The sequence below is a fragment of the Typha angustifolia genome, chromosome 4, assembly GCF_048772165.1.
Source record: "Typha angustifolia cultivar Huaian chromosome 4, ASM4877216v1, whole genome shotgun sequence".
Lineage (NCBI taxonomy): Eukaryota > Viridiplantae > Streptophyta > Magnoliopsida > Poales > Typhaceae > Typha > Typha angustifolia.
Window position 1 is genome coordinate 713,881 of NC_133242.1, and position 25,054 is coordinate 738,934.

Below are 25,054 nucleotides of genomic sequence, written 5' to 3' on the forward strand. Positions count from 1 at the left end.
TAGTGTTGCTTTTGCTCTTGGTCTCTTAATTTTATATGTTTATATACATATATTTATTCATATACATATCTTATCTAAGTCGACCTCCATGTGGCAATGCTGTACGTAGTTGGCCAACAGAACAGCACTTAACAGTGGTCGTCCTAAAAGAAAGCTTTTACTAGTTTACTTAACCACTAGAAGTTTGAAGAACTAAAGGGAAGAAAGAAAGACAAAGAACAAAAAAAGAAAAGAAGAAGAAGAAGAAGAGGTAATTAATATATTTGGGTCTTCATGTCCGAATCTTTCATGGTGATCTCGTGGCACCCACTAACCCATGATATCTTTTCATATCTCATCACGTCTTTTCTTCAGCCTAAAGTAGGGAGCAATATTAACAGAGAGCTAAATATGCAATTAACCAATGACGCTAACTATTGTTAGTCTTATATATAATTAACAGTGAAAAAGGAAGAGTGTATTTACGTTTATACCCTTGCCACTGTACGTGCCAACTCGAGCCTGTAGGATGGCCGACCTGTTAGCCAGCTCACTCGTGTCAGCCAGCAAGCAGTTGACACGTGTTGTCCAGCACCATCCCTCAATTACTTCGTGATTAAGCTAAATCTCAGTTGGGTCCCAGTGCCTTCCTTCGTTCCTTCCACATCACGAACCCATAGATCTTCCCTCCTATGCGACCTTCCAGTTACTCCCATCGTGTACATCTAGCCCTCCATCTTTAATGCGAACTATACGAACGCTCGTATCGAGTTCTGGAGTCGCATTGCCGTCAGTGCCGGATGACTCGGATGCGTTGACGTGGCATCACAAGATCCTCCTCGCCGCGAGAAAAAAAATAAAACCCAACGACCACCCAACTGTCGCCATGTCAGCAAATCACACTTTTGTGGGCCACATCATTCCTCTCTCCCTCTCCGGCCTATAAATACTCCTCCCCTCCTCTTGTTCCTTCCCTTTTCTCCCGCTTCCCTTCTTACCCCTATAGCTTGCTTAAATTCTCGATGCAGTCCTACGACGAGGCCTTCCTCCCCTTCCTCGACCCGGAGTTCGACTCCGGGTTCGAGTGCACCCCGTGGCCCGAAACGGACCCGACTCCGACTCCCGAGTCGGGCCTCTCCTTGGCCGAGCAGCGGCGCATCCGGCGGATGATGTCGAACCGCGAGTCCGCGCGCCGATCCAGAATGAGGAAGCAGCGCCACCTCGAGGAGCTCCGGAGCCGGCTCACCCGGCTCCGGACCGAGAACCAAGAACTGACGTCGCGGCTCGGCGGCGTCGCTCAACAGTGCCTCTTCTTTCACAGCGAGAACCACCGGCTCCGGACCGAGTCCGACGGCCTCCGGCGCCGTCTCTTGGCGGCTCGCCGAGTGCTGCTATTGCGGCGGCTGCAAAGGCTGATGTCGATGCACGCCTCGGGATTCGAGCAGACCTGGGCGTCGCTCATCTCGTAGGGATTTGAATTTGTTGACGAGGAGAGAACCGTCCTTTTCACCTGTAAATTTGAATTAGTTTTCGAAACCGGCGTTTCATATAATTGCGGGGTTCTTTTTGAGTGAAATAAAGGGGTTTATATGTAAATATCCGTAATCTTAACGTGGGATTTATCATTCTACCTCGTTTTCGACAACTTTATACCACCAAAACTCCTTCTCACGAGATACTTTTCCGGATCACAGGACAACAAGTAACGTCGAGATTCATGTTGATTTAGATGGAGGGAGATTAAGAGACCTAATTATAATAGGTAGTTTACTGACCTAATTAATGACATGATTACCGGTTAAAGGTGGTGTCATGGTTGTTTGTATGAGCTAGCTTTAGGTGTTGATTTGGTGTGCGTCTCTCTCTTATGTTGTTAACTTGTATATATATATATACTAGGCTATCAGCGTCGCCACGTCGAAAGGGCGGGAGCTCATGTTTGTTGGTGGGTTGGTGATTTCAATGCACGTTTGCTTCATTTTGACCCTCAATGGCGGCATAACTTTAGTGGATAATGTCGGCTAGCTTACAATAGCACCCTATATATCCCTACTATTTTGCCGTATACCCTTTATGCTTCTGGCATGTATTTGCAAATCACACCCTCTCTCTCTCTTTTAAATTTTATTTATAAAATATGTATATTTTTTATGAAAACTACCTGTGTTAGGTAAAACATGAACATTCTGTTAGGCTGGGAATGATGTCTATAATACCAAAACCACCCTTTCATCTTATTATATAATTTATAAATTAAGTAACACACTCATAGACCTCATTAATAACAAACAAACTAATAATTTAAAAGCCAACAAATCATTAATGCTTACTGTTATAAATCCCTCTTCCATCTCCATTCCCCAATCTCTCTCTACCAACACTCTCGCCTCGTTTGGATATCCTCACCAGAGTATCCTCCCTCACCGGACTACTACTCTTACACGACAGCCCAAACCTCTCCTTGCCAGTTCCCTTCTTCCCTTGCTTCTTCACACTCTTGGTGCATTCCATGTAAGCCACCAGGAAAGGGTCCTCATCTCGCCGGAACCCTTTCGCGCCCGAGCTTCGCCGGAACGGGCCTTTTGGGCTGTCCGACGAGCACGGCGGCGGCGGCGGCAGCCTGATGGGCTTTTGTCCCGGCCCATTTATGACGAGGGACTCTTCTTCCTCTATGTCGCTGTGAGGCGCCACCTTTGATATCCCTGGCTGGTTCTCCCATGAGAAGGGCACGCTTAGAGATTGCTGACTTTGGTGGCTCATCTCTCTCTCTCTCTCTCTCTCTCTCTCTCTCTCTCTCTCTCTTGATGGTCTTGAAATGAAGTGGTGGAGATTTTATGGGAGTGAGAGAAAGTGGTTTAAGGAGGAGATCCCATCATGCAATCCATGCTTGGCAACGGTTGGTGGTAGTTTTTTTGGAAAGTGGGGGAACAAAAACTTGTAAGGAAAAAGTTATGGATGTTTCACTACTATATATATATATGATATGATATGAGAGAGGAGGATACGTACGTGATCAAAATTGTTATTAGTCTACGTATATGGAAGGCTAACTACTTGGTTTACTTGTATTTTGTGGAATGGGAAGACTAAGGGAAAATTAGGTGGAATCGTAGATGAATTAGGAGAGCTAATTAGAGAGGCTCTAAAAAATTATTTCCGTTTATTATACATGTAGTCATTGTTTTAAGTTGCTTGTAAAGAGATACAATGTACAGGTATAATGTTCTTGTGGACTTAATAGTTTATGTTACCAGGTCCTATTATAGGTTTGATTAGTAAGCTACGTTCATCATTTCTTTACATGTCTTATGCGGAAAAGGATTCTAATCTTGTCCACTTTGCATTATTGCTTTTGTCATTAAGATACAAGTAGTTCATATCATATTTAAAACGACAAATAAACGTCCACAAGAAGCTGAGAAGACTAACTAATAACAAATGAGACGTATAAATGCCAAACTTTGACCAACAAAATAGAACTGCAAAACATAGTTTTCAAAGTGGACTTTACTTCTCGCTTACCCTTTTCCCTTGCAATTGATTTGTAATTAGTGGTCATTGAATAATTAAATGGATCCATCAAACAGAGGAATATAAGAAGCATAGTACACGTCTGGGAATTAATTTCCTCAAAAAAATGCGACCTTAACTTTTGTGTGCTTAAGGCGGCTAATGATGTATCTTGTCATTTCAAGTTGTGATGGATTGGATTAGTAATGAATATAACAATTTATGTGGATATTTCTATTTCTCCAAGCCCAAGGCCACACCTGGCCCATTTAGCTCGTCCCATGAGACTTCATTAACCAATCACAGCGAGTCGTTAGTGAGCCTAGAATCTGGCTGTATTAATTTCCTAATCGTTCGAATTAGGATTACAAAAATGTAATAAGAAGGATTCATAAAATTAATTATGGTTACTCTCTAAACTATATCCGATTTTCACACAGACCCTCTAAACTTTTTTAATTTACAATGTCACCCTTGAACTTTAGGCGTAGAGTGAAAAAAGTAAGCGATAGAAATCATGTAATATCTAACTACACACCTAATTAATATGTCACAATATTATTAAATTTTAAATTAAAATAGTAAATAACTTACTCTCTTCTCTCTCTCTCGTCCCAACTCGTTCGCATCGGCTGGCATGTGAGAGATAGGGCTATGATAACGAGCTCGTTGTGGCCTCCCGTCCCCGTCCCATGTGGGGCGGCAACGAGCTCACCACAACCTCTTCGTCCCATGCAGTGCAGAAGTGAGCTTGTTAGGGCCTCTCCATCCCACACGGGGCGACAGCTAGTTCGCTCGCGAAGAACATATGCTAGTGCTCTCACTCGAGGAGGGAGAGAATAGAAGTGAGGGAGGGTAAGAATAGAAGAGAAGGAAGAATTAAGATGAGGGTGGTGATAATGAAATGAAAGGGTGAAAGACGATTGAATATAATAATGATTTTTTTTATTAGAATATATTTTATTATAATTTAATAAATGAGTCATATAAAGATTATGAAGGCATTTAGGTAATTTGGAATTAATTACATGTAATATAATTAACACATAAGTTGACTTGCTTAATTTTTAAAAAAAATTTAAAAAAATTAAGAGTAATATTGTAACTTAAAAAAGTTTAACAATTTTCTTCTTAAAAATTGAGTATAATTCAGCAGGGTAGACAAAATTTTTCCAAAATCTAAAATTTCTTTCAAATGTTTGTTTTCTCCTTACTTTTCTGTGTTAATTTGATAAGCTTTCCAGGTATGATTATTTTTCCTGCCGAGGAGCGCCGGATCTGAGCTCTTTTGCTCATCTCTCGTTGGGGACGTTTGTAAAAGGCTGTGGCTGTGGGTGACGAGTGAGGGGTCCGTTCGTGGTCCTCCTCTCCTTCGGGATTACCTTTTTGATCATCTGATTGCGAGAGGCATGTAAGTGCTGGTGCAGTGATGGACTCTTTTCTATACCCATAGAATATGTTATATGAGCACCTACTCCTTTATCCCTTTCTATTACAAATTTAATCGATTTTCAACTTTTAGTTATCCTTAGAAAGCTTTTTTCAACTTTTTTTCTTTTCTTTTCTGAAGAATTGTCATGTGAATATAAAAATTAGATGGTCTTCATTTCCTAACAAATTTACTCCACTTAATTGTAGGAAGCAGTTCATTTTGTAGCTTAAGAAGTATGTTCCTCTGTCATTCCATTGCAAGTACCATCCCCTAGAATTGCAGTGCAGTTCTTTTGCTTTGTTAAGTACTCTTTTAGTCTTATTTTGCCATGCATTTTTCCTACTCAAAGAACCAGACACAGACAGTACCTTTAGATAATTTAGAGAGTAACATTTAACTTTCCTAATAATGGAGATGCCGTTGCTGTTGCATGAGTACTGCCGACGAAATGGATGTATCCTAACTGAGTTTCGCTAATAGTTTCAAGGAATTCCACTATAGCTAGAGGTACTATGCCATCCTATTCTGTGAACAGTTAATAACAAGAAGAATGCAGTGGAGTTGTCAGGCTTTTTAGCGCATAAAAGAGTGCTCTTATCTATCTTTGTTCCCAATCATTCACAGATAGTGATAACCGACTGCTTTCTTTAATAATGATCTTATGATAAGCAAGCAAAATAGTCTCTGCAATTGAAGCCTGAACTAGAGATTTGAAAGTGGCCCAAACATCTAGACTGTATTCTTTACATACGAAAAGGATCTAGGCAGCAATCTGCACTTAGAAGCATTCCACAGTTACATCAACATCTTATACATGATATAGCCGCAGGAGATGAACGGAGTGCATCAAGGATGCCGACTGTATCCTTGCATGATACAAGTAGTAACATAAAGAAAACAACAAATTAGCACAGCAGAAGTTGTTCATCCTTTCGAGGCATCACAAGCTCAAACTCAGAAAGAATTAAGGAACATAGACCTAGAATTAACAATGCTCTCATGGAAATGTCTGTTACTCCATCAGAGTATCTGGATTCGTACTCTGTCTTTCCTAGTTCTCTCATTGTTGCTGCTGATTTTTTACAATGAGGTGATTGATGACACGCAGGGGCTAGTCTTCTACCGAGTCCGAGCCATTAACTGTCGAGCTTCAGAGCTCAAGAGCTCTGGTTTGCTTATGTGAGTTCGTTAAGACCTCCCCCAGTGGCCCTCCATGTGAAGCCTTCCAATAGAATGGTATCCAATCTTCGTGTACCTTGCACTCTTCAGTTGATACTTCAAGTGGTGAAAGTGCAAGTAGCTCCTGCGGCAGCAGCATCGGAGAAGAAGATGGTGATGAAAAGTAGGATTTGTCACATGGATTAGGTTCTGTTGGTATCAGCGATAAGGTATCCACAGGCTTCAGGCTAACAGAATTTAGCTTTGTCGACTCTTCAAAATCTTTCACATTTCTCTTCATGTTCTCTTCGCTTATTTGTTTCCTGCACAACAATACAAAATCTGTAACACAAATATGACGTAGCTCAGAGGTTTGTTTGTTATGAGAACAGCAATTGTCCAGAACTGTTTTGTCTATATGGCCGATCAATTACTGTTGATCATTTAGATTATATTGCATTTAGCTCTCAGTCTCATAACTATTTGGTTAAAATGATTATGATGATAAAGCTGACTAAGAAGCAGAAACTATCCAAATCGTCTCACTATAGGAGAAAAGTAATAGTGTGTTAATCTTACCAATTAAGATGCCTGTGGGGAGAACTAATGATGCCTGGCTGCAAGTTATTCTTCTGATGAATTGTGGATATGCTAGATGATCTACTGCCAGAAACAACGGAGGCTGATGGTACATTGGCAATGGCAGGCACTGCCTTCCCGGCATGGCCAGTTTGGCCTTCCACAGGCTTTCTTGAACGATGGCGGTTTCGGTTCATGTGTCTCTCGCAGTACTTCTGATCAGCAACTGCATCTCTCGAGCACCGCCATTTCTTACCATCTGTCCGCCTGCATCTTCCAGGCTCTGGATCAGTATTCATGGAGAAGCCAAGTTGGTATGGTCTCCATCTCACTGCAACAACACGAGAGACGCAGGAAATAAGAAAGAAACTGTTACAGGAAATGTTGAAACAAAATGTGCTCTAATGCACTATATTCAGTTTGTACTCTTGAAGAGGGCCTTCTTACATGTATTGTTTCCAAGAGATGTTGTTGAGAATGGTGAGCTGATGCCTTTTCTGATAGACGTGAGTAGGTTGGATGGTATTGGAGCATTAGCATTGAGGTACTTGTAAATCAAGGCCTGTTGTTCCAGTTCCAGCCATTGTGAGGGAGTGAAAGGCCTTTTGGCCCGAGCTATAACTTCATGCACATTAATGTTAAGGTTTCCAGATACCAATCCTGATACAGAACAAGCCATAGATTTCAAGGCTATCATATATGTACAAGCAAGTAGGAATGAAAGGAAAAATAACAACGAAAAAAATACAAGAGACAAGAAACATTCATGACTTGCCTACAACTTTGCATTTATATCAAAAGGCATAAAGCGCACAAGTTGTTGCTATCTACTCTTCCTTTTACAGCTTCATAAGAAACTTAGATAAACTAAACTCACACCTCTCTTAGTAGAACCCCATAATGAAGCAAAAAATCAAGGAAAAAAAAAGACTAACTGCAACTATGAGAGATCACACCAAACTTAAAGAAATGCCATTCTTATTCTTCATATTATTCCCTTGTTATGCATGCCCCTAATCTTCATTTCTTTGTAAAGAAGGAGAACAACTAGTATCCCATAGCATCTACATTGAAAATACTGTGCATAACGCCATTTTGCTCTAGACTGTCTCTCCCTTTCAAATCATAGCCAGTAGAGAGGCAAAAGAAAAAGAAAGACGGCAATTTCTACCTGAGAGGACTCAGGCTAAGAAGCAATAGGATGCCATGAAAGATTTCCTTCTAAACCCTCTCAGCATTGCAATAAACTAGATTAGCAAAATGACATCTTGCAATGTGCTTAAAGACCTAATAAACCCCCAAAAGACAGAATCTTGCAATCCTACAGGCCCTATATTCTGTTTTTACCTGCATTCTCCCAAGAGCTTGGTGACAACGTTGCAAGCAAGGAGTCATCACTATTCAACAAGAAACTTTCTGATTTGGATGACGAAAACATGGGCAACTGTTGTTCATAAGAGAAGATAGAAGAAGATCCAGTCCTGGCCATCTTGAGGCATCTCCACTCATGGTCCTCAAAGCCAGCAGACTTCCCCTGCTTCACAGAACCAGAGGAAAAGAGCCCCTTTTGCCTATTGGCTTCAGTCTCTGAGGAAGCCATGGAGTTAGTACACACATCACCACATAGAGAAGAGGTCCCAGAAAACCCATTCATGCCCACCACCCAACCAAGCTCCATTCCAAGCACCAATGGAAGTGGGCTCATGAGGCACGAGAGGGAGAAATGAGGAAGAAGAAGAAGAAGAAGAAGAAGTAGGAGACGGACAAGGAGAGGAGTGTGAGCATCGTTGGTATCTTTGAGAAGCAAGGACAGAAGGGGATGGATATTAGTGTGATTTTGAGTACAGAGAAGCAAGACGTTATTCTTTTGGGGAGACAAGAGAAGAGGATGCCTTCAAGAGAGACAATATTGTAGGTTATCTTGGTGAGCTTGGATAACTAAAGGAAGACATTTTTTTATCAAGTCAATAAAGGAAAAACGCCTGAACTGAACTACACACTGATCTATTCTCATGTATAAAAGTCAAAATGAGCAGCACTAGAAGATCTTAATCATTAGATTAAAAAAAATAAAAAAAAATCTTATCATCTTGTCCTCTGTATAATGACACTCGCTGCTATGGATGTTCTCATGCTACTGCTGCTCGTCATGTTAAAAATTCCACGAGGGATAACTTAGTTGAATTGGTGTTGTTATCTAATAAGTCCAACTGTCCACGAACCCAAAAGGACTGACTGCCATGGCTGATGGCTAGGTCACGAGGGTCTAGTGAGAGGAGAATGCTAAGCTTCTAATCAATACCAGTAGCACAGGGAGCATTAATTTTACAGGTGAAGGTACAAGCTAAACCTTTCAATGGTGGTGGTGGTAGTGGTGGTGTATTAGTAAATACTAGTGTGAGAATGTTGGAGAAGATCCATACATCACCTGATGTGGCATGCACATACCAAGACATGCCTCCAGAACTTAACTCATGGCCATTTATTATACTACCCATTTTTAGGTCGCCACTCTCGTGCGTCTCGCGTGTAGATAGAGAGAGAGAGAGAGAGAGACCAAAGATTAAGAAAATTTAAAAACATCCAAACTAGATAAACTAGATTAAGCATTAGTTATTTAGTTGCATGTTAAGAGACATTTCTTGTCCTTTGTATGAGACTAATAAATATAAAACTCCATGAGTAGGCTATGCTGGATATTTAGTAGCATCACATGTTGCTTGCTCTCGGGTCTAATAACCAAAAACTTGTTCTGAATAATTGTTTGAGATTGTCAAAACCTAGAAGCTCAGGTTTCTGCCACAGATCTTGTATTCCATCTCGTTCACCACCTGGCTTTCTGTCCGGATTTATAGATACACCATGATCCAGACTGGCTCTCTGTCCGGATTACGAATCAAACTACCAGCAATGCAGATTTTAACTTGGCCCAACAATCTCCAACTTCAGATCCTCACTTCATCTAATTATCCAGATTATAAGTCAAACACAGTGATGGGGTCCAACTAATATGTGACAACAAACATTATGAGTTTGCTTTCACTTAACAGTTGTCCAACTTATACAAAAAAAGACTGAGGGCACTTGATGCATAGTAATGTAAAATAAAGTCTTAGAAGGATAAAAGTGATTTTAATCCAACGTAACGGTGTAAAGTTTATTTATTAACACAAGAGGAAATCACTGATAGGGTCTATTCTGTGACTTGCCAATATTTTATTTCAGTGGAATTACCATTAGTCCAGAGACTCAATGGGCCCAATCCACTTGGATGCACCAGTGGCCCACAATTTGGACGGCTGTGCTTAATGGGCCTCACTACAAATAGGAGAAAAAAAGAGAAAAGAAGCTACATACGACGCGAATCTCGATGGAAAGCGACGGCTGTCCTTCCACCGTGCTCTCTTTGGGCCAAACAGGGCATATGAATCGTGCGGCTGCCGTTTAATCATCGGCTCTAAATGGCGACCCATCATGATCTAGTTGACGGCGGAGAATACCGTTGACATGTGGCAGTGGAGACAGCTATTTTAACACTAGGATGATGGCGACGTGTCGAAAGGAGGAGTACCCCACGTCTGACCTAATGGCCCCCGGCGTCGAAAATTATTATCTCGGAGTCCATTTTGCACATGGCCTCTATTTATCACAACCTTGTTTAAAATAATTATCTTCTACCTATGATAGCTACTGGCTACATGTTGGTAAATAATACTCTCTTTTTTTTTTTTCTTCTTCTTTTATCTATTTACTCGTGCGTAAGAATTTCTCTAAGGTCTGACTTGGGCCAGGCCCATGTAATCCGTGGGCCTTTTAGCTACATATTATTGGGCCATCTACTCGATCGGATTATTCTTATCATCTTATCTGTACTGTAAGCAGATAAGATATTGGATAAAAGGGTCTTATATTTTCATTAATTAGCGAATACAATTCGTATAAGTTTGCGTTATAAATTTAAAAATGTTAGTTTATATTTTTTTTTATAGAATTAATAAAAAAAATTTACGAGAATATTTGGTTAAGATTGCAATTTCTAATCTTAAGATCCTCAAAAACTGTTGTATTTTTCTTCTATATCTTCAAAACTGAGAGCTCTGCAGTAGTATAACGACCAGTAACTATCCAGTTCGCTTAAGATCAACGGTTCAAATCAACCCGTAAGATTCCAAATCCCACATCCACCGTCTATTTCCCTTCGGCTCCCCCGAACTAGAACCCCACTAGATCTCTCCCAACCCCACTCCAACGCTAAAACCCTTGTCTTCCTACTTCCTCTAGGGTTTGTCCAGAGTCCAAACCCTAACTACCCTCCTCCTCTCCCCCGCTCTAACCTTTTTAGGGTTTCTTGGGGCTCGAGGGTTTCGGCTTCGGTGAGTCGGGAAAATGGAGCCTTCGTCTTCTTCTTCGTCTTTGTCGTCTTCGCCATCGTCTGAGAAGGGGAAGCTCTTCGTCGGAGGGATCTCGTCGGAGACGAGGGAGGAGGCGCTCATGGAGCACTTCAAGAAGTACGGGGAGGTTAAGGAGGTGGTGGTTATGCGGGATCGGAACACCGGGAACGGAAGGGGTTTTGCGTTTGTCCAATTTTTGGATCCGCAGGCGGCGGAGAGAGCTCTCGAGGAGAAGGAGAAGGAAAAGCATGTGATTCGTGGAAGAACGGTTAGTTCTGTTTCTTCCTTCTTTAAATTTTTGAAGTTTCTTGAGATAGAGGTGTAATCGATGTTAAAACTGGATCATTTTTTTATAAAAAATTTATTTTGTATTCTCTTTCGTTCTTGGTGATTTCAAATTGATGCCTTGAAATCTCTATTCTCTTCTTCCAAATTCTTGTTTAGCTTATGATTTCCTGTGATTCAAGACGTGATTTTTCATTTTATATTTATTCAGGAAAATCATAATGCTCGATGTTCGACCTCTGATGAGTATAATTTAACGCAACATTACTTGCCAAAATTAAGAATCCAGCCCGCGCTGACATCATTCTGAATAAAGGACATTTTTGGAGCCTCTAATGTTTCTCGTAGTCTATTTTATTTACTAAGTAATGCATGCATATCTTTAGATGTTGTCATCGATTTTGATAGGTTTTACTTAGATATGGATCACATCTATTGCATAATTGATGTTATGAATAATTAATCATCATTTGTTTCTGCTATTTTTTCTTGTCAAACTTTGGGCCGTCAGATAATTAGTGTTTGGTTTCTTGATGCCTTATCTTGCCTTTTCAGGTTGAAGTGAAGAGAGCAATACCAAGAAGTGAACAGAATCAAAATCACCAATCCTCCCAAAACCTATATCCAGATCAGAGTCCACATCAAAACCGAGTGCCAAGTAGGGATAACACTAACAGCTATAATGACAATGGGAGTCACTCTACTTTAAAGAAGATTTTTGTAGGTGGTTTGCCTGACAATATTAGGGAGTCTGAGTTTAGAAATTATTTTGCAAAGTTTGGTACGATAACTGATGTGGTTGTGATGTACGATCCTTCTACGCAGAGGCCAAGGGGCTTTGGTTTTATTACCTTTGATTCAGAGGAAGCTGTGAGGGTAGTGACAGAGAACAATTTCCATGAATTGAATGGGAAGATGGTAGAGGTCAAGAGAGCAGTGCCTAAGGATGGCAATAACCATAGCAATAACAACAATCATAATGATGGAAGTTACAATTCTAGAATGTTGGGCGCAATAGGGCCGTCATTTGCTGTTTATCAAGGAGTATATCCACCTTATGGTCATAGATATGGTTTTGGGCCTTTTGGCTATATGTCAGCCCCTATTCCTTCATATCCTTATGCAGGGTACGGTATCGGAAGCTATGGTGGACTAAACTATGGAAATGTGTTTCCAGGCCCAAGGGGCCCTTGGAGTGGCCATGGTATGATGGCCAGAAGGAGTATGATGCCCTATGGCAATCTCACCACGTATTCAAGCTATGTAAATGGAGGAGGATACAAGAATGTGCCTGGTGGTGGTCATCGGGGGGTTTCTAGTTTCAGTGATGGCAAAGGAAATCAAGCCGGCCAAGATGTGCAATCAGCAACAGTTACTGGAGCAATTACAACACAGATGGAGGCTGTCAAGTTGGATGCTTAATAACTCAGTCTTTGGTATGGTCTTGTCAACTCACTTGGCTTATTTTGTGATAGAGTTTTTCTTTATAGGTTGTAATTTTTTTTCTTCAGATATTTCTTTTACTTTTCTGGTTGTCAATATAGCTAATATAGAAGAGTTGTAAATCGTAATATGATTCCATGATGACACTAGCTCCTTTTCCAAGTAATTCCAAGTAACCAGGATGAGTTTGTATAACCAATCAATATTGTGCAAAAGCAACGTTTTCCCAATTAGATCACTTAACATATTTTGGGAGAACAAACAAATTATTTGTTCAATCCTCTACACCCTAGTTGCATGAGGAGATAAGTTTTCGCTCAATAGACAACATGTAGTATCTGTGGTTATGTTGAAAGAGGCAGATTACTTTGTGATTTCTGTTCAATAATTTGCACTTGATAATAATGCATTTGGCATTGACTAGGAACATTATGACTTGCTAATTTGCTTAATAAAATGTGTGTCCATCTAACTGAAATCCTACTGTCAATAAATTGTAGGCCATTCTGAAAAATGCCTCTGGCATTGACTAGGAACGTGAATTGCTAATTTGCTTAATTAAATGTGTCCATCTAACTGAATCCTACTGTCATTGGGCACATTTTGTATAGTTTCCCATTGGCTTTTGAATTTATTAAGTTTTACTGATGAACTAGGTCAATGTGTTGCATATCTGCAATCAGGCAATCCATATCGCTTAGCCTTGAATCTTTTGATGTGCAAGTAAGAAAACGTGGAAGTTAAGCCTTTTTGTATCCTTCCATCTCCTGAACGCGTGGCATTTCCAAGTTTTTATCATAAGCTTTAGAACTGAATGGATCATGATCGTGACTATAGTTCCTCTTGTTTCATCTATCGGACAGTGTTTTCTTTTCAAGTTTGTTTAGAACTGCAAAACTTTATCTTATAAGGATTGTGCTTCTCTAAGGTGCTGATAACATCTATATTTATGGCGATTTAACCTCTTGATTCTTGAACAGTTCGATGAATGGAGGAAGTATTCTATATTGATGACCTTTTAACCTCTTGTCTCAATATTTTGACCTAGTGTTCTATAGACACTCGATCTTCATCTTAATCACGTATTATTAGGTTATCTTTTTCCAAACATCCTTGACATGTAGTTGATCCTTATAAAACATCAGAGGTTGTGTGCCTTTGTACTTGGGTCGTCTTATTGCACAATACATTGTTTTTATCTTTTGACCATCGCTTGCATCATAAATAGCACCAAGGTTTGAAAACATGGGATCGAAATCGGCCGCATGCAAATCATACTAATTTTAATTACATAAAATTATAAATATTATTTAAAAATATAGGTTTTTTTTTGAAAAATTTAGAAAAAAATGATAAAAATTAAAATAATAATTGCACACATATAAAATCTAAAAATAAAAGAAGTATTAACTTTCTCAAAACTTTGATGAGTATATGCTGGTTCTCGTAAATTTGTGTAATCATCATAAGTTAAGAAGAAAAAAAAAAATTCTGTTGTACTGAAGAGAGAATGTTGAAGAACCAAAAAGAAAAAATTCTACCACGGTGAAGAAGAAGAGGGAGAGTGGAAGAAATGAAAAGAAAAAAAGGAAAAAAAATCTGCCACAGTGAAGAGAAAGAGGGTAGAAGAACCGGAAAGAAAAAAAAGTCTATCATAGTGAAGAAGGAGAGAGAGAGAATTGAAGAATTGGCCATATCCGTTATGAATCTATTATGGATCTAACCTGAACTGGTCGATCTCGATCCAGATTATGATTGACCGATTTTCTAATCCATGAATAGCACCATACTGCTATAGGTGAAATGAAGAAATTTATTGAGTTGGCTAGATGTATCAACTAAGATTGTTTTTGGAAGGGTGATAAAGTAACTACTTTTATCCCCAATTTATCTTTGTCACTGTGAAAGGAAAAGGCTGGGGATAAATTATCATCCTCAGCTATTCTACTTCCATATACAACTGAGTATAATGGATTCTCTGGAATATACTGTCTGGAATTCTTAAGTGAATATTTAACTTTTTATACCTGGTATTTTTTATCCATATTTCTGGTTTTAGAATCAATTGCTCCAATTTCTGTTGTCAATTTTGTGTGGGGAAAATGTGGTACAACTTGCCTATACTTTTTGGTTGCATAACACTTTTAACCAAGTTTTGTGTTTGGTAACAGGTTGATGACTTTCAAGTGCACTAGGTGTTGGGTCTCTCCTTTGTGAAGCTGGTATTCCGAAGCCTGAGTGTAGATTATTTTATGGCGACATACCATTGAAATTATTTGACTTTTCCTTCTGATAAGTGTGTTCTATTGTTCACTGAACTTTACCTCGTGCTTTGATGGGTGGCCTAGTTGGACCATTAATTTTTTAATTGTTATGTACCCCGTTATGTCTTTCATAATTTGAATGCTTAAGGTCGCAGAAACTGATTGACAGATAACTTCTTCTACCCTGAAGACAACAGGCCAGAATACCCAGGGATGGTCCCTTGAAATGTCTCCATTTCTTAAGTCTTTTGTTTACCTAAGAAATTGATTCAAATGGTTCATTGGTAGTTTGCTGATGAAGCCACAGTGATGGATAGGATTCCATTTATTCGGTACTATTGGTCAACCTAGATTGATCGCTGAAATAATTGTTTGAACTTTGAAGAATGTCTGTCTGTAGACAGTGTATGTGTTGCTAATAAAGAGGATACGGAATGAGTCAGCAAATATGGGAGTTTCCGGCCACACTATACACCTGCTGTTTGATCTACACCTTCCCACAGGTTGTAAATTGTGAGTTACTATATTCTGCCATGAAGGTTGGGTTTTGGTTAGAGGCAATTGCTTATTATGGACTCTGTGGTGGCAGGTTTGAGTTATAGAGATATAGGCTTCATAAGAAAGGATTAGAACTAATTTTGTTTGATGATTAATATATGTCCGACAACTAGGGTTTTCGCGCTTCATCCTTGTGTTTCTTGTAATTTTCCTGTGTAACAAGTCTAATCATCCGTTTGTGTTCATGTTTACCTAATGGTTGTGCATCATGCCACTTTTGTATGGGTTTTGAACTTGATCATGCTCTGCCCTTCTTGTTTAATTGTCAATCTTTGGATATTTAGATCACATTAGAAAGAGTTTGATGCACTCTACATGACAGGCAAAAGTTTGGCCAGGAATAGACTCTTCGATAGGGCAGTGAATGGACTCGGGGTTTTCTTCTTGGCATGAGAATAGCTAGTGAGTTCTTTTAACATAAGATGCATCAACAGTGCCATTTAGTTTTAAGTAGATAATGCCAATGGCATTTCATTCCAAAGTCTCTATCGAACGAATCAGTACCATATTGTGACATCTTTTCTTAGTCCATATAGGTTAGAGACATATGGGCCCATAGAAAATCTTACAATTTCTTAGGGCTGCATGGAATGACCCAATTGTCAATGTTTGTCCCTATGGCTCTCTTTTAACGCTTGCATAAACTTACCATCTGATGAAAATTCTCTGTATCTGTTACATCTAGACTTATATATGATATCCAAGCCAACTAGGGCAATGACAAGACACCATGTTAGTGCTCAAGATTGAGGGGCACGTCACCACGTAGAGAACGACAATCTTAGCCAGCAATTGTGGACTTAATTGGAAGCATGATCACTTCTCAGGTGTCCTCACTCAAGGTCTTAATATTCCATTCCTTTGATGTGCATCCAACTAGGAAGATAGTGGGTGTGGAGTATTATAGAAAAAGTAACAATATAACCTCTATCTTTACTGTCAATTCCGTCTTATCTGGAGGAAATGGATATCAGTCTATTTTTTACAATTCTAGTTCTTTTATAAATTTAATCTAAAAGTTCATCTAGACTACTACAATTCATCTTCGAAGGTGGATCTCTGTATTCTTTACAAGCTTTGTACCGAAAGGGAAGACTATCTAATATGTGAACTCTAGTGTTGTTACTTTGGCAAGAGACTTGGCCATTTTTCAAATAGCATCATGTCAGGAAAGGCACCAGAGAGAAAAAGAAAAACACTAAGACAATTCATGTTCATTTTCTTGACCAAACTTGGCATTGTTTGAAGGTTCCACAACCAAAAAAGAACCAGAGGTTGAGGACCAGTGTGAACAAATAAGCAAGCCACTTGGGATTTTCAGATGCAGACAAGGGTGAGGAGGAAAGAAAAAAAAAAGAAAGAAAGAAAAGAAAAGCAAAAGCATAAGCATGGAAACAAAGCAAGTAAATTTTCAGCCTTGTAGCAGAGACCCAAGGACAACTTTTGCATTGAAGGTTGTCTCTTTCTCCCCCCACCACCGTGTTCCTTTAATCAAACATGGCAGAGAGGGGAATGTGGAGGCAAGCAATTAACCGTGGAGACAACTCAACCGCCATGAATCAATCTGAATTCCGAGGGTTGGTAGGATTAGGCTCCTGGTCTTAGGCTTATTTCCATTTTTGTGATCCATCTTGCTGTGCCCCATCCTTCTGAAAGTGAGAATTAATGCAGAGAGGATTTTACCCAAAACTCTTTAGAAGTTGCACCTTCAATAATGTCTGTTGTACAAAGAGTCAAATATTGAATAAGTTAGTAATGTAAAAGCATTAGAAGCTTTTAATGAAGCACTTTAATAAGAGGTAGGAGGATGTCCTAGTTAAACTGATACCATTGAAATTTAAACTCAAAAATGTTGGTCCAATATGAGCCTCCTTAACTAGCCTATCCTAGCACTATCCAATTGGTGCTATTAATGACACACACACACACACACTCTCTCTCTCTCTCTCTCTCTCTCTCTCTCTCTCTCTCTCTCTGGTGTTGGTCTCGTTTAGTTGCTATCTAAAAGCTCTTTACTCCCTTTCTTTTTGGGCTGCTTGCACCTCCTTGTTTGGTATCTAGCTTGGATTTTATTCAGATCCTGTGTTGCATACCCTCGTGAAAGACAAGAACAACCACTTAAATGCATCACCACTGTAGAGTGCATAGTAGCAGAGGGTTGGGTGGGTTTGTAGCCTCGTTTCTTCTTGTGGGTTTTCCTCCACTTGCTTTTTTATATGTCAGTTCATATCTAGATTAGATATTTGGTTGTCTTAGAAGTTCTACTGTTGGACAAATTGGGTCAATGAAAAGGACAGAGTGACATTTCTCCTCTCTGTTTTAATGTAGCTCATCTTGGATCTTCTACAAAAAATCACAATCACGCAATTCACTTTTTTTCTTTTTGTTTGTTTATTTATCAATCTTATCTTCTTTCTTTTTTCCTTGATTTAGTATGGGCATGATAACTTTTTAGTGCATAATGTGGGAAGCTCTCTATGTATTGTCTTGTCACATATGTAAAGAGACTCTGGCCCTCATCTGTGATCTGTGTATGTGACACCAATTACCATCTCAGAGCCCTACGAGACTCCACCAGTGTGATCCTCTGAAATGGACAAATGGGTTTGTCTATTTTGGACTCGAATCGAACCATCAGTGCCAATTGGTGAGGAATCCTTCCCCCTCTTGCATGCCAGCTACTTTGGAGTTTAGATAATTCATCAGTTTACTTTCAGATTAGTCTACAAAAACTCTTAGAATAGCTAAATATTGGGATTAGCATGTCTACTTAAGTCTCTCACCTATGTGGGCCTCACTATAAGAATTCCAGAGAGTTGGGGGGTTTGGTTTAAGCACACACGCAGAGTTGCAGACACGTGTGGATCAGAGAAGGCACAGTATTCCCATCTGGCTACTTCACGTGCAATGTGAGGTCCCCCCACCCCTCCCCTGCCCACATTAGGGATAAGTTCCTTACTTCTTTACTCGAATTTATATAACTCTCTATGTAATAAGTAAACTTTTGTTTTAGCTTAGGCTTGTGTATTTACGGATTATTCTGATCGTCTTGACTTCACCAATTAATTGGAAATCCAAGCTCTCTGTGCGTCTGTGTGTGAGTGTGTGTGTGTGTGTGTGTGTGAGAGCGAGAGAGAGAGAGAGAGAGAGAGTAGATGATGCATGAAGCAGGGCATTCATCAATTGCTGCCATCTGTGGACTGGTACTTTGGGACAGTTTAGTGCATGACAAGTCCTTGTTCTACTACAATACTATTCTTAGACTTGGTATCACACTCCATTCTGTTGTTTATATATTATCACCGTTTGCCTTTCTCGGCTACTAAAGAAGAGAAAGTTAAGACATTAGAAGACAAAGGCCACAAGTCTTAAACCAATCTGACCACTCCTGCAGCATAGAGAGGGACTTGTGAAAGAGAAAAGGAGGAGATATGGATTGAAGCAGAAGGAGATGTTAGTATTTTTTGCTCCTTACTAAGGAGGCAACAGTTGCCAAACAAAAGTGTTGGTGTGGGATGTAGCTGTTGGGTATCTTGAATTCTTCATCATTCCATTAATCAAAGTGGAGCAGGACAGTTACTTAGTATATTTTATTCCCTCAGAACCAGCCCCTCATCATCATCCCCATAGCACCTTTTCCACTACACAATCATGCTACAAGAGCATGTGTCTACTTAACACCATGCACATCCTCATGCATCAGAGATAGATTAAGCCAGACTAGTAGTTTTCAAGACTAAATGAGAAGCCCTTGGAGAATCTAATGAGATCTTTATATTTTGTAACCAAAATAGAGACAAGCAGCTCATCTGGCAAGTTGTATACTTGCCATCAGAGCAGGAGGAGGAGATGATAAAATTGTACTGATGCTCCTAATTAGCAGCAGCTTTTCCAAGTTCCTCTTTGGCCCTTCTACATCATTCATGGAATATATGGAGCACATCCTATTGACCCACATCTCTCCTTTTGTCTGCAGCTGTTGACTGCATTCAAAATCTTTGAAAGCAACCATGGACAAATTACCCCTAGGATTGTAACCATATAGCAAAACCAGTATCTCTATCCTTTCTGCCACCGCACCTGTTCTTGTATATGCATTCCCTTTACGATGAAAAATCAATATTGGGTATAATTAATACAACCTTCTTTTCCTTTCCCTTGTTTTTTATTCTTCTCTGATTTATTATTTTTTTAAAGAGGAAGTTGTTCCAGTGGGCCTAGTGGCATAAATTACACTAGAAAAGACTAGATTTAGGTAGATACTTCAATGACACTATAGGCTTGCACAGAGCTACAACTGTTGTGAAGTGACTAGTTGTACAGTCCTGCTGCCAATCAATCTATCTCATGGCCAAGACTGAAAAAAAAAAGCAGCCTTGTTTTGGCCATCAGATCACCACCCATTCTTGATAGTAAGAACAAATAGGAAAGGAAGAGAAGGAAAGGAAACTTCTCCATTGATTATATGGGCTTTCCCAAGTCTTTTTATTGGCACAATGGCCACTCTGAGACCCCATTTGGGGTGCAACTTTGTCTGGGTTTGGGACTTGTAATCAGGGGCTTTAGTGGGGTTTAAGGGGATTAACAAAAAGGCGGATATGTATGGGTTTGAAAGAAAAGAGAGCAAGAGATGGTCTTTCTCAGAACACAGATCCCCATGGGATTGCAGGAGGGTAGAATTTATCCAGCATTTCTTTGGGGGAACTCATTCCTTTTGCTTAGTTTAAAGGGACTAGCAGTGGTATCATCCCCAAGTGCTTTTGCTTTGCTACTCACACTCCACAAGGGAGCTTGTTATTAGTGTTTCCACCATGCGAGTCCATTTTGGTTGAACACAAAAACCCAAGTCTCAAATGGTGGAAAACCACAATGGCAAGCATCATTAGAGTGTGTACTCTCCAATGATTGAAACTGCCTCCTCACATTGGATCTTGTTAAAAATTTCTTGTAGTGGAGGAAGATGAAGTCCATGAACAATAATAACAACTGGTTGGGTTTCTCTCTCTCCCCTCATATGAACATGGAGGTCTCTGCCGGACCAGACCACCAACTCAATGATCAGAGCCATCATCACCAATCCCAGCCAATGTCTGCTGTCTCCTCTTCTGTTTCCACCGTCTACTTCCCTTCTTCTCACTTGGGCGGCTCTGGTATCTGCTATGGTGTAGGGGAGAATGGAGGATACTATTCTCAGTTATCCTCCATGCCACTCAAGTCTGATGGGTCTCTCTGCATTATGGAAGCCCTTACCACATCAGAACAAGGTTTGCCTCACCTCTTTCCTCTCTGTTTAGCTTATTCTGGCCTCCAAACAAGAAGGTCATTTCTTAAGCCCTTGTCATCATTTCCTTTTTCTATTCAATGTGTTGTGTTGAAGGAATGGTGCCATCTCCATCCCCAAAACTGGAAGACTTCTTAGGGGGTGGTCCTAACATGGGGACCCATCAGTATGGTAACAATGACAGGGGAGCAATGGCATTAAGCTTAGACAGCATGTACTACCATCAAAACCCAGGTTCTGAGGGCAACCAAACTAATCCTTTAGAACTCCAACAACAGCCAATGAGGTACTTCCAGCCATTGCAGGAAGGAGAGTGCGGTGTGCTCACAGGCCATGGGATGTACCAGGCAACAATGGTGGAAGAACCAATGGCTGATGATGGAATCCCAAGCCTCAAGAACTGGGTCTCAAGGAACTACAACATTGGTGCAAATGGTGGTATGAGTGATGAAGGGAGTATTACATCTGGTCATGTTGGCTATTGGGATTTGCATTCTTTGAGCTTGTCCATGAGCTCAGGTTCACAGTCTAGTTGTGTCACAGCTCCACAGCACGCCTCTCCTGCTACAACGACTGACTACATGACCTTAGATGCAAGTAAGAAGAGAGGGACTGGGAAAGGAAGCCAGAAGCAGCCTGTTCATAGGAAGTCCATCGACACATTTGGCCAAAGAACATCTCAGTATAGAGGTGTTACAAGGTTAGTATTAATCTTCTTTTGCATCATTTTACTGTCTGTCTGCATATGTTACTCTTGTAATGTAATACCTCTCTCTGCTCTCTTGCTATTTAACATTTGGTATAATGCTTCTTGCCTATTTAACATATTCTGATATTAGAAAGTGGTGAAATCTATCTACAACAGGCATAGGTGGACTGGTAGATATGAAGCCCATCTATGGGACAATAGTTGCAAGAAGGAAGGCCAGACAAGAAAGGGAAGGCAAGGTTAGTAAAACAATAAAAACTGGCATTACCAACTTAATTATCCTTCAGATTCTATTTCCAAAAAGTCCATGCTTTGCTAACTATTATGTTATAATTGGGTTGTCATGCTTGTGCTTTGGGATGTCATGGATGAAACGTGTGTTCTTGCAGTTTATCTGGGTAAGAGCCCTCGTTTTCTTTTCCCTCATCTGTCGGATACTTGTAATCTTCTATCGGATACTTGTTAACTATAGAAAGCCATTTAAATATGTGGTTCCAGGGGGTTATGACATGGAAGAGAAAGCGGCGAGAGCCTATGATTTGGCGGCGCTCAAATACTGGGGTCCTTCGACGCACATCAACTTCCCGGTATGTTTGATCAACTGACGTTTCACTAAAAGCTATAATTCTTTGGAAGGAATTATGTTTTATTTTAAACATTGCTTATGAATGGTTTGTTTCAGTTGGAGGACTATCAGGACGAAATGGAAGAGATGAAGAACATGACTAGGCAAGAATATGTTGCTCACTTGAGAAGGTCAATCTATTAACTTTTCCTTGTTGTATTAATACAACTGTTTTAAAATTATCTAACTCTGAAATCCTATCTATAATTTGTTTCCCTGCAGAAAAAGTAGTGGATTTTCTAGAGGAGCTTCAATGTACCGTGGAGTAACGAGGTTTATATCACTAATTATTTCAGTATCGGATAGTATCTTCTCCTCTGGTTAACAATTTATTGTTCCTCTTTGTGCTTAGGCATCACCAACATGGAAGGTGGCAAGCACGAATAGGGAGGGTATCCGGGAACAAGGATCTTTATCTTGGAACATTTAGTAAGTTTTCAATTTGTACAAGTTGTTTATCTTTGTTGCATATTTTTGCATGCTTCCATCATTGAGGTGTGACCTCTGAAATCATTCAGAGTTTGTTATGAAGATTGGAAACCAGATATCCAATCACAGTGTTAGTAACCTTAGCCAATGATTCCTCAGGCCCTTTCAGAGAATGTTGTTGATGCTTTTGATAGCAAACCAAGACCTTATCCTAAAGAGTCTTTAGTTCCTCTTTTCATAAGGCTGATTTCAGCAGTAGCTTAAGCTTCTTGTTTGACCGAAACTTTAGTCTTCAAGATTAAAGGTGAAAAAGAAAAGCACTCTACTGCCTCGTGATATGATTGTGTTCAACAATATCTTTAAGGCTCATTCTGCACCTCATGTTTAAGTGTTACAAGTTGGAGGATGAACTCTCAGGTACACAAGAGGAAGCTGCTGAAGCATATGACGTCGCGGCGATCAAATTCCGTGGGCTGAATGCAGTCACAAACTTTGACATAACAAGATATGACGTCGAAAAAATCATGGCAAGTAGCACGCTTCTGTCGGGTGAACTTGCAAGGCGAAACAAAGTTGTGGAAGCTCGGAGTGATGTTCCCCTAGTCCAAAATAGCAGCAGAGAGCTAGGCTTACCAGATGATAATCCTAGCAGTGGTTCATATTGGAAGATGACTTCCTATCAATCTCCTCATCAAACTCCATCGCATTCTGATGAACATAACCAGGATATAGTAGCAACTAGTGGTGAATTCCGAAATGAATCTTTTTCAGCTCTTCATGGCCTGGTTGGTGTTGATGGAGTGAATTCAGCACATGTTGCCGACGATCCTTCTAATGTGTCGTCCCTGGTTAATAGCTTGAGCAACTCTAGAGAAGAGAGTCCCGACCGCGGTGGTCTCGCCATGCTCTTTGCCAAGCCACCATCAAAGCTCATAGCTCCTCCACCATTGAGCTCATGGATGCCATCAAACCAGATTAGGCCAACAGTGCCGATTGCTCATATGCCATTGTTTGCTTCATGGACTGATGCCTAAGCATGGCCAAGGACTAAAGAAGCTGGCGAAAGGAGATGGGCATGATGTATTGGAAAAAGGAGGGAATGGGGTGGTAGGTCTTTAGCTGTTTGCAGTTAGTATTGGTGATCATGGGATTCCAAAGGTGGATCAGGCCTCTATCCTTTTCCAGTGGCTTTAGCTTTTTGTCACTGCTGGGGCCATTTGGACAAGGGTTTTGCAATGTAGAGGCCAAGATTTCACTCCCTGAAATAGTACTGCTAACTTTTAATTAGGTAGTTTATTTGAAGTTGTAATATTTATCCTAGTCTTGTTCTTATCTTGCATGGCCTTAAAGTTCTGTTATTAGTTGTCTTTCATTCACTTCACTGTTTAGGATATTGTTGTGATGCTTAAACAATCCAAGCCATCTCTTCTCAAGTTGCAGATGCAATACCAACTTACTTTTATCAAATATTATAAAATATAGTTAAATATATATTTTATCTTACTCTGGATCAAAAATTATTTTATTTTTCTAAACAAGTTGCAGATGCAATACTAACCTACATTTATCAAATACTATAAAATAGAGTTTAAATCTATTTTATCCCACTCTGGATTAAAATTATTTTAATTCTAAATTTTGTTTTGTATCGCCACATCTATCTTCTTGCTATGCTTTTATCTGAAACAGACAAAGTTAAGAGTGACTTAGTAAAATAATTTTTATGCAAATTAGTAATAATTTTTACATTAAAACTTATGAGTAGTATTAGATTTAGAATTTTTTTTTAGTAATTTTTTTATAAATAGTAGTAATTGGCTCCCCTTATATTTAAAAATGTTTTTCATATACTCTTTGTTTTCAATAAAATACGTTTTAGTATATTTTTGAGAGAAATAAATATATTCTACAATCGAAAGCTTAAAAAGAAATATTTACATAGAACATATAATATTCTTCTATACATTAATAGTAGTAATTAGTGATACTACCTCTCTTACCTAAAATTCCAGACTCTTAACCCTATCAAATATTATTCTCCTAGCTTACCTTTTTATCAAACAGTTGGTGGACAGTTCCTTAAGATCTCACGGAGAGAAAGACACAGAGAACCACAAGTAAGTTATTTGGAAGAGATTGAAGAGTTTGATTATGATATTATCCAATTTTGTTAGCGATATTAATAAAAGAAGCAATCTAATCTACTCTAAATATGTAAGTAATAACTAGATAAATTAAGCTTATCTTTTTTTGTTAGAAAGAAAATATATAACGAAACTCTTGTCAAACATGTGATGGGTCCCAATTACGAGTCACATTATGTGGTGCGTTAAACAGGACGCGTACTGATGCCCAGGTGGACGGCAGCCTTTAGGGGATCTAGCGTCGAATCTTTTAGGAGTAGGGAAGTA

At 39.6% G+C, this 25,054-nt stretch overlaps 4 protein-coding genes across 4 annotated transcripts; 3 read left to right on the forward strand and 1 right to left on the reverse strand.

The window, feature by feature from the left end:
• The first annotated feature begins 1,001 nt into the window (after window positions 1-1,001).
• On the forward strand, window positions 1,002-1,448 carry LOC140759059 (basic leucine zipper 4-like). The gene has a single exon (XM_073095524.1). The coding sequence runs from the start codon at window positions 1,002-1,004 to the stop codon at window positions 1,446-1,448; it is 447 nt and encodes a 148-aa protein (XP_072951625.1).
• A 4,199-nt stretch (window positions 1,449-5,647) lies between these two features.
• Window positions 5,648-8,625, reverse strand: LOC140759415 (growth-regulating factor 7-like). Its single transcript, XM_073095972.1, has 4 exons — window positions 8,006-8,625; window positions 7,106-7,318; window positions 6,659-6,989; window positions 5,648-6,402 (listed from the first exon to the last, which is right to left on the reverse strand). Exons 1-4 carry the CDS (start codon window positions 8,361-8,363, stop codon window positions 6,072-6,074), a joined length of 1,233 nt encoding a protein of 410 aa, XP_072952073.1. The 5' UTR covers window positions 8,364-8,625; the 3' UTR covers window positions 5,648-6,071.
• A 2,260-nt stretch (window positions 8,626-10,885) lies between these two features.
• On the forward strand, window positions 10,886-15,199 carry LOC140759700 (heterogeneous nuclear ribonucleoprotein 1-like). Its single transcript, XM_073096332.1, has 3 exons — window positions 10,886-11,317; window positions 11,890-12,770; window positions 14,949-15,199. Exons 1-2 carry the CDS (start codon window positions 11,045-11,047, stop codon window positions 12,754-12,756), a joined length of 1,140 nt encoding a protein of 379 aa, XP_072952433.1. The 5' UTR covers window positions 10,886-11,044; the 3' UTR covers window positions 12,757-12,770; window positions 14,949-15,199.
• Window positions 15,200-20,136: 4,937 nt separating this feature from the next.
• Window positions 20,137-24,048, forward strand: LOC140759299 (AP2-like ethylene-responsive transcription factor CRL5). The gene is made up of 10 exons (XM_073095820.1): window positions 20,137-20,340; window positions 20,551-20,863; window positions 20,977-21,580; window positions 21,746-21,828; window positions 21,979-21,987; window positions 22,088-22,176; window positions 22,272-22,345; window positions 22,437-22,487; window positions 22,567-22,643; window positions 23,061-24,048. The coding sequence occupies exons 1-10, from the start codon at window positions 20,230-20,232 to the stop codon at window positions 23,675-23,677; spliced, it is 2,028 nt and encodes a 675-aa protein (XP_072951921.1). The 5' UTR covers window positions 20,137-20,229; the 3' UTR covers window positions 23,678-24,048.
• The last annotated feature ends 1,006 nt before the right edge of the window (window positions 24,049-25,054 follow it).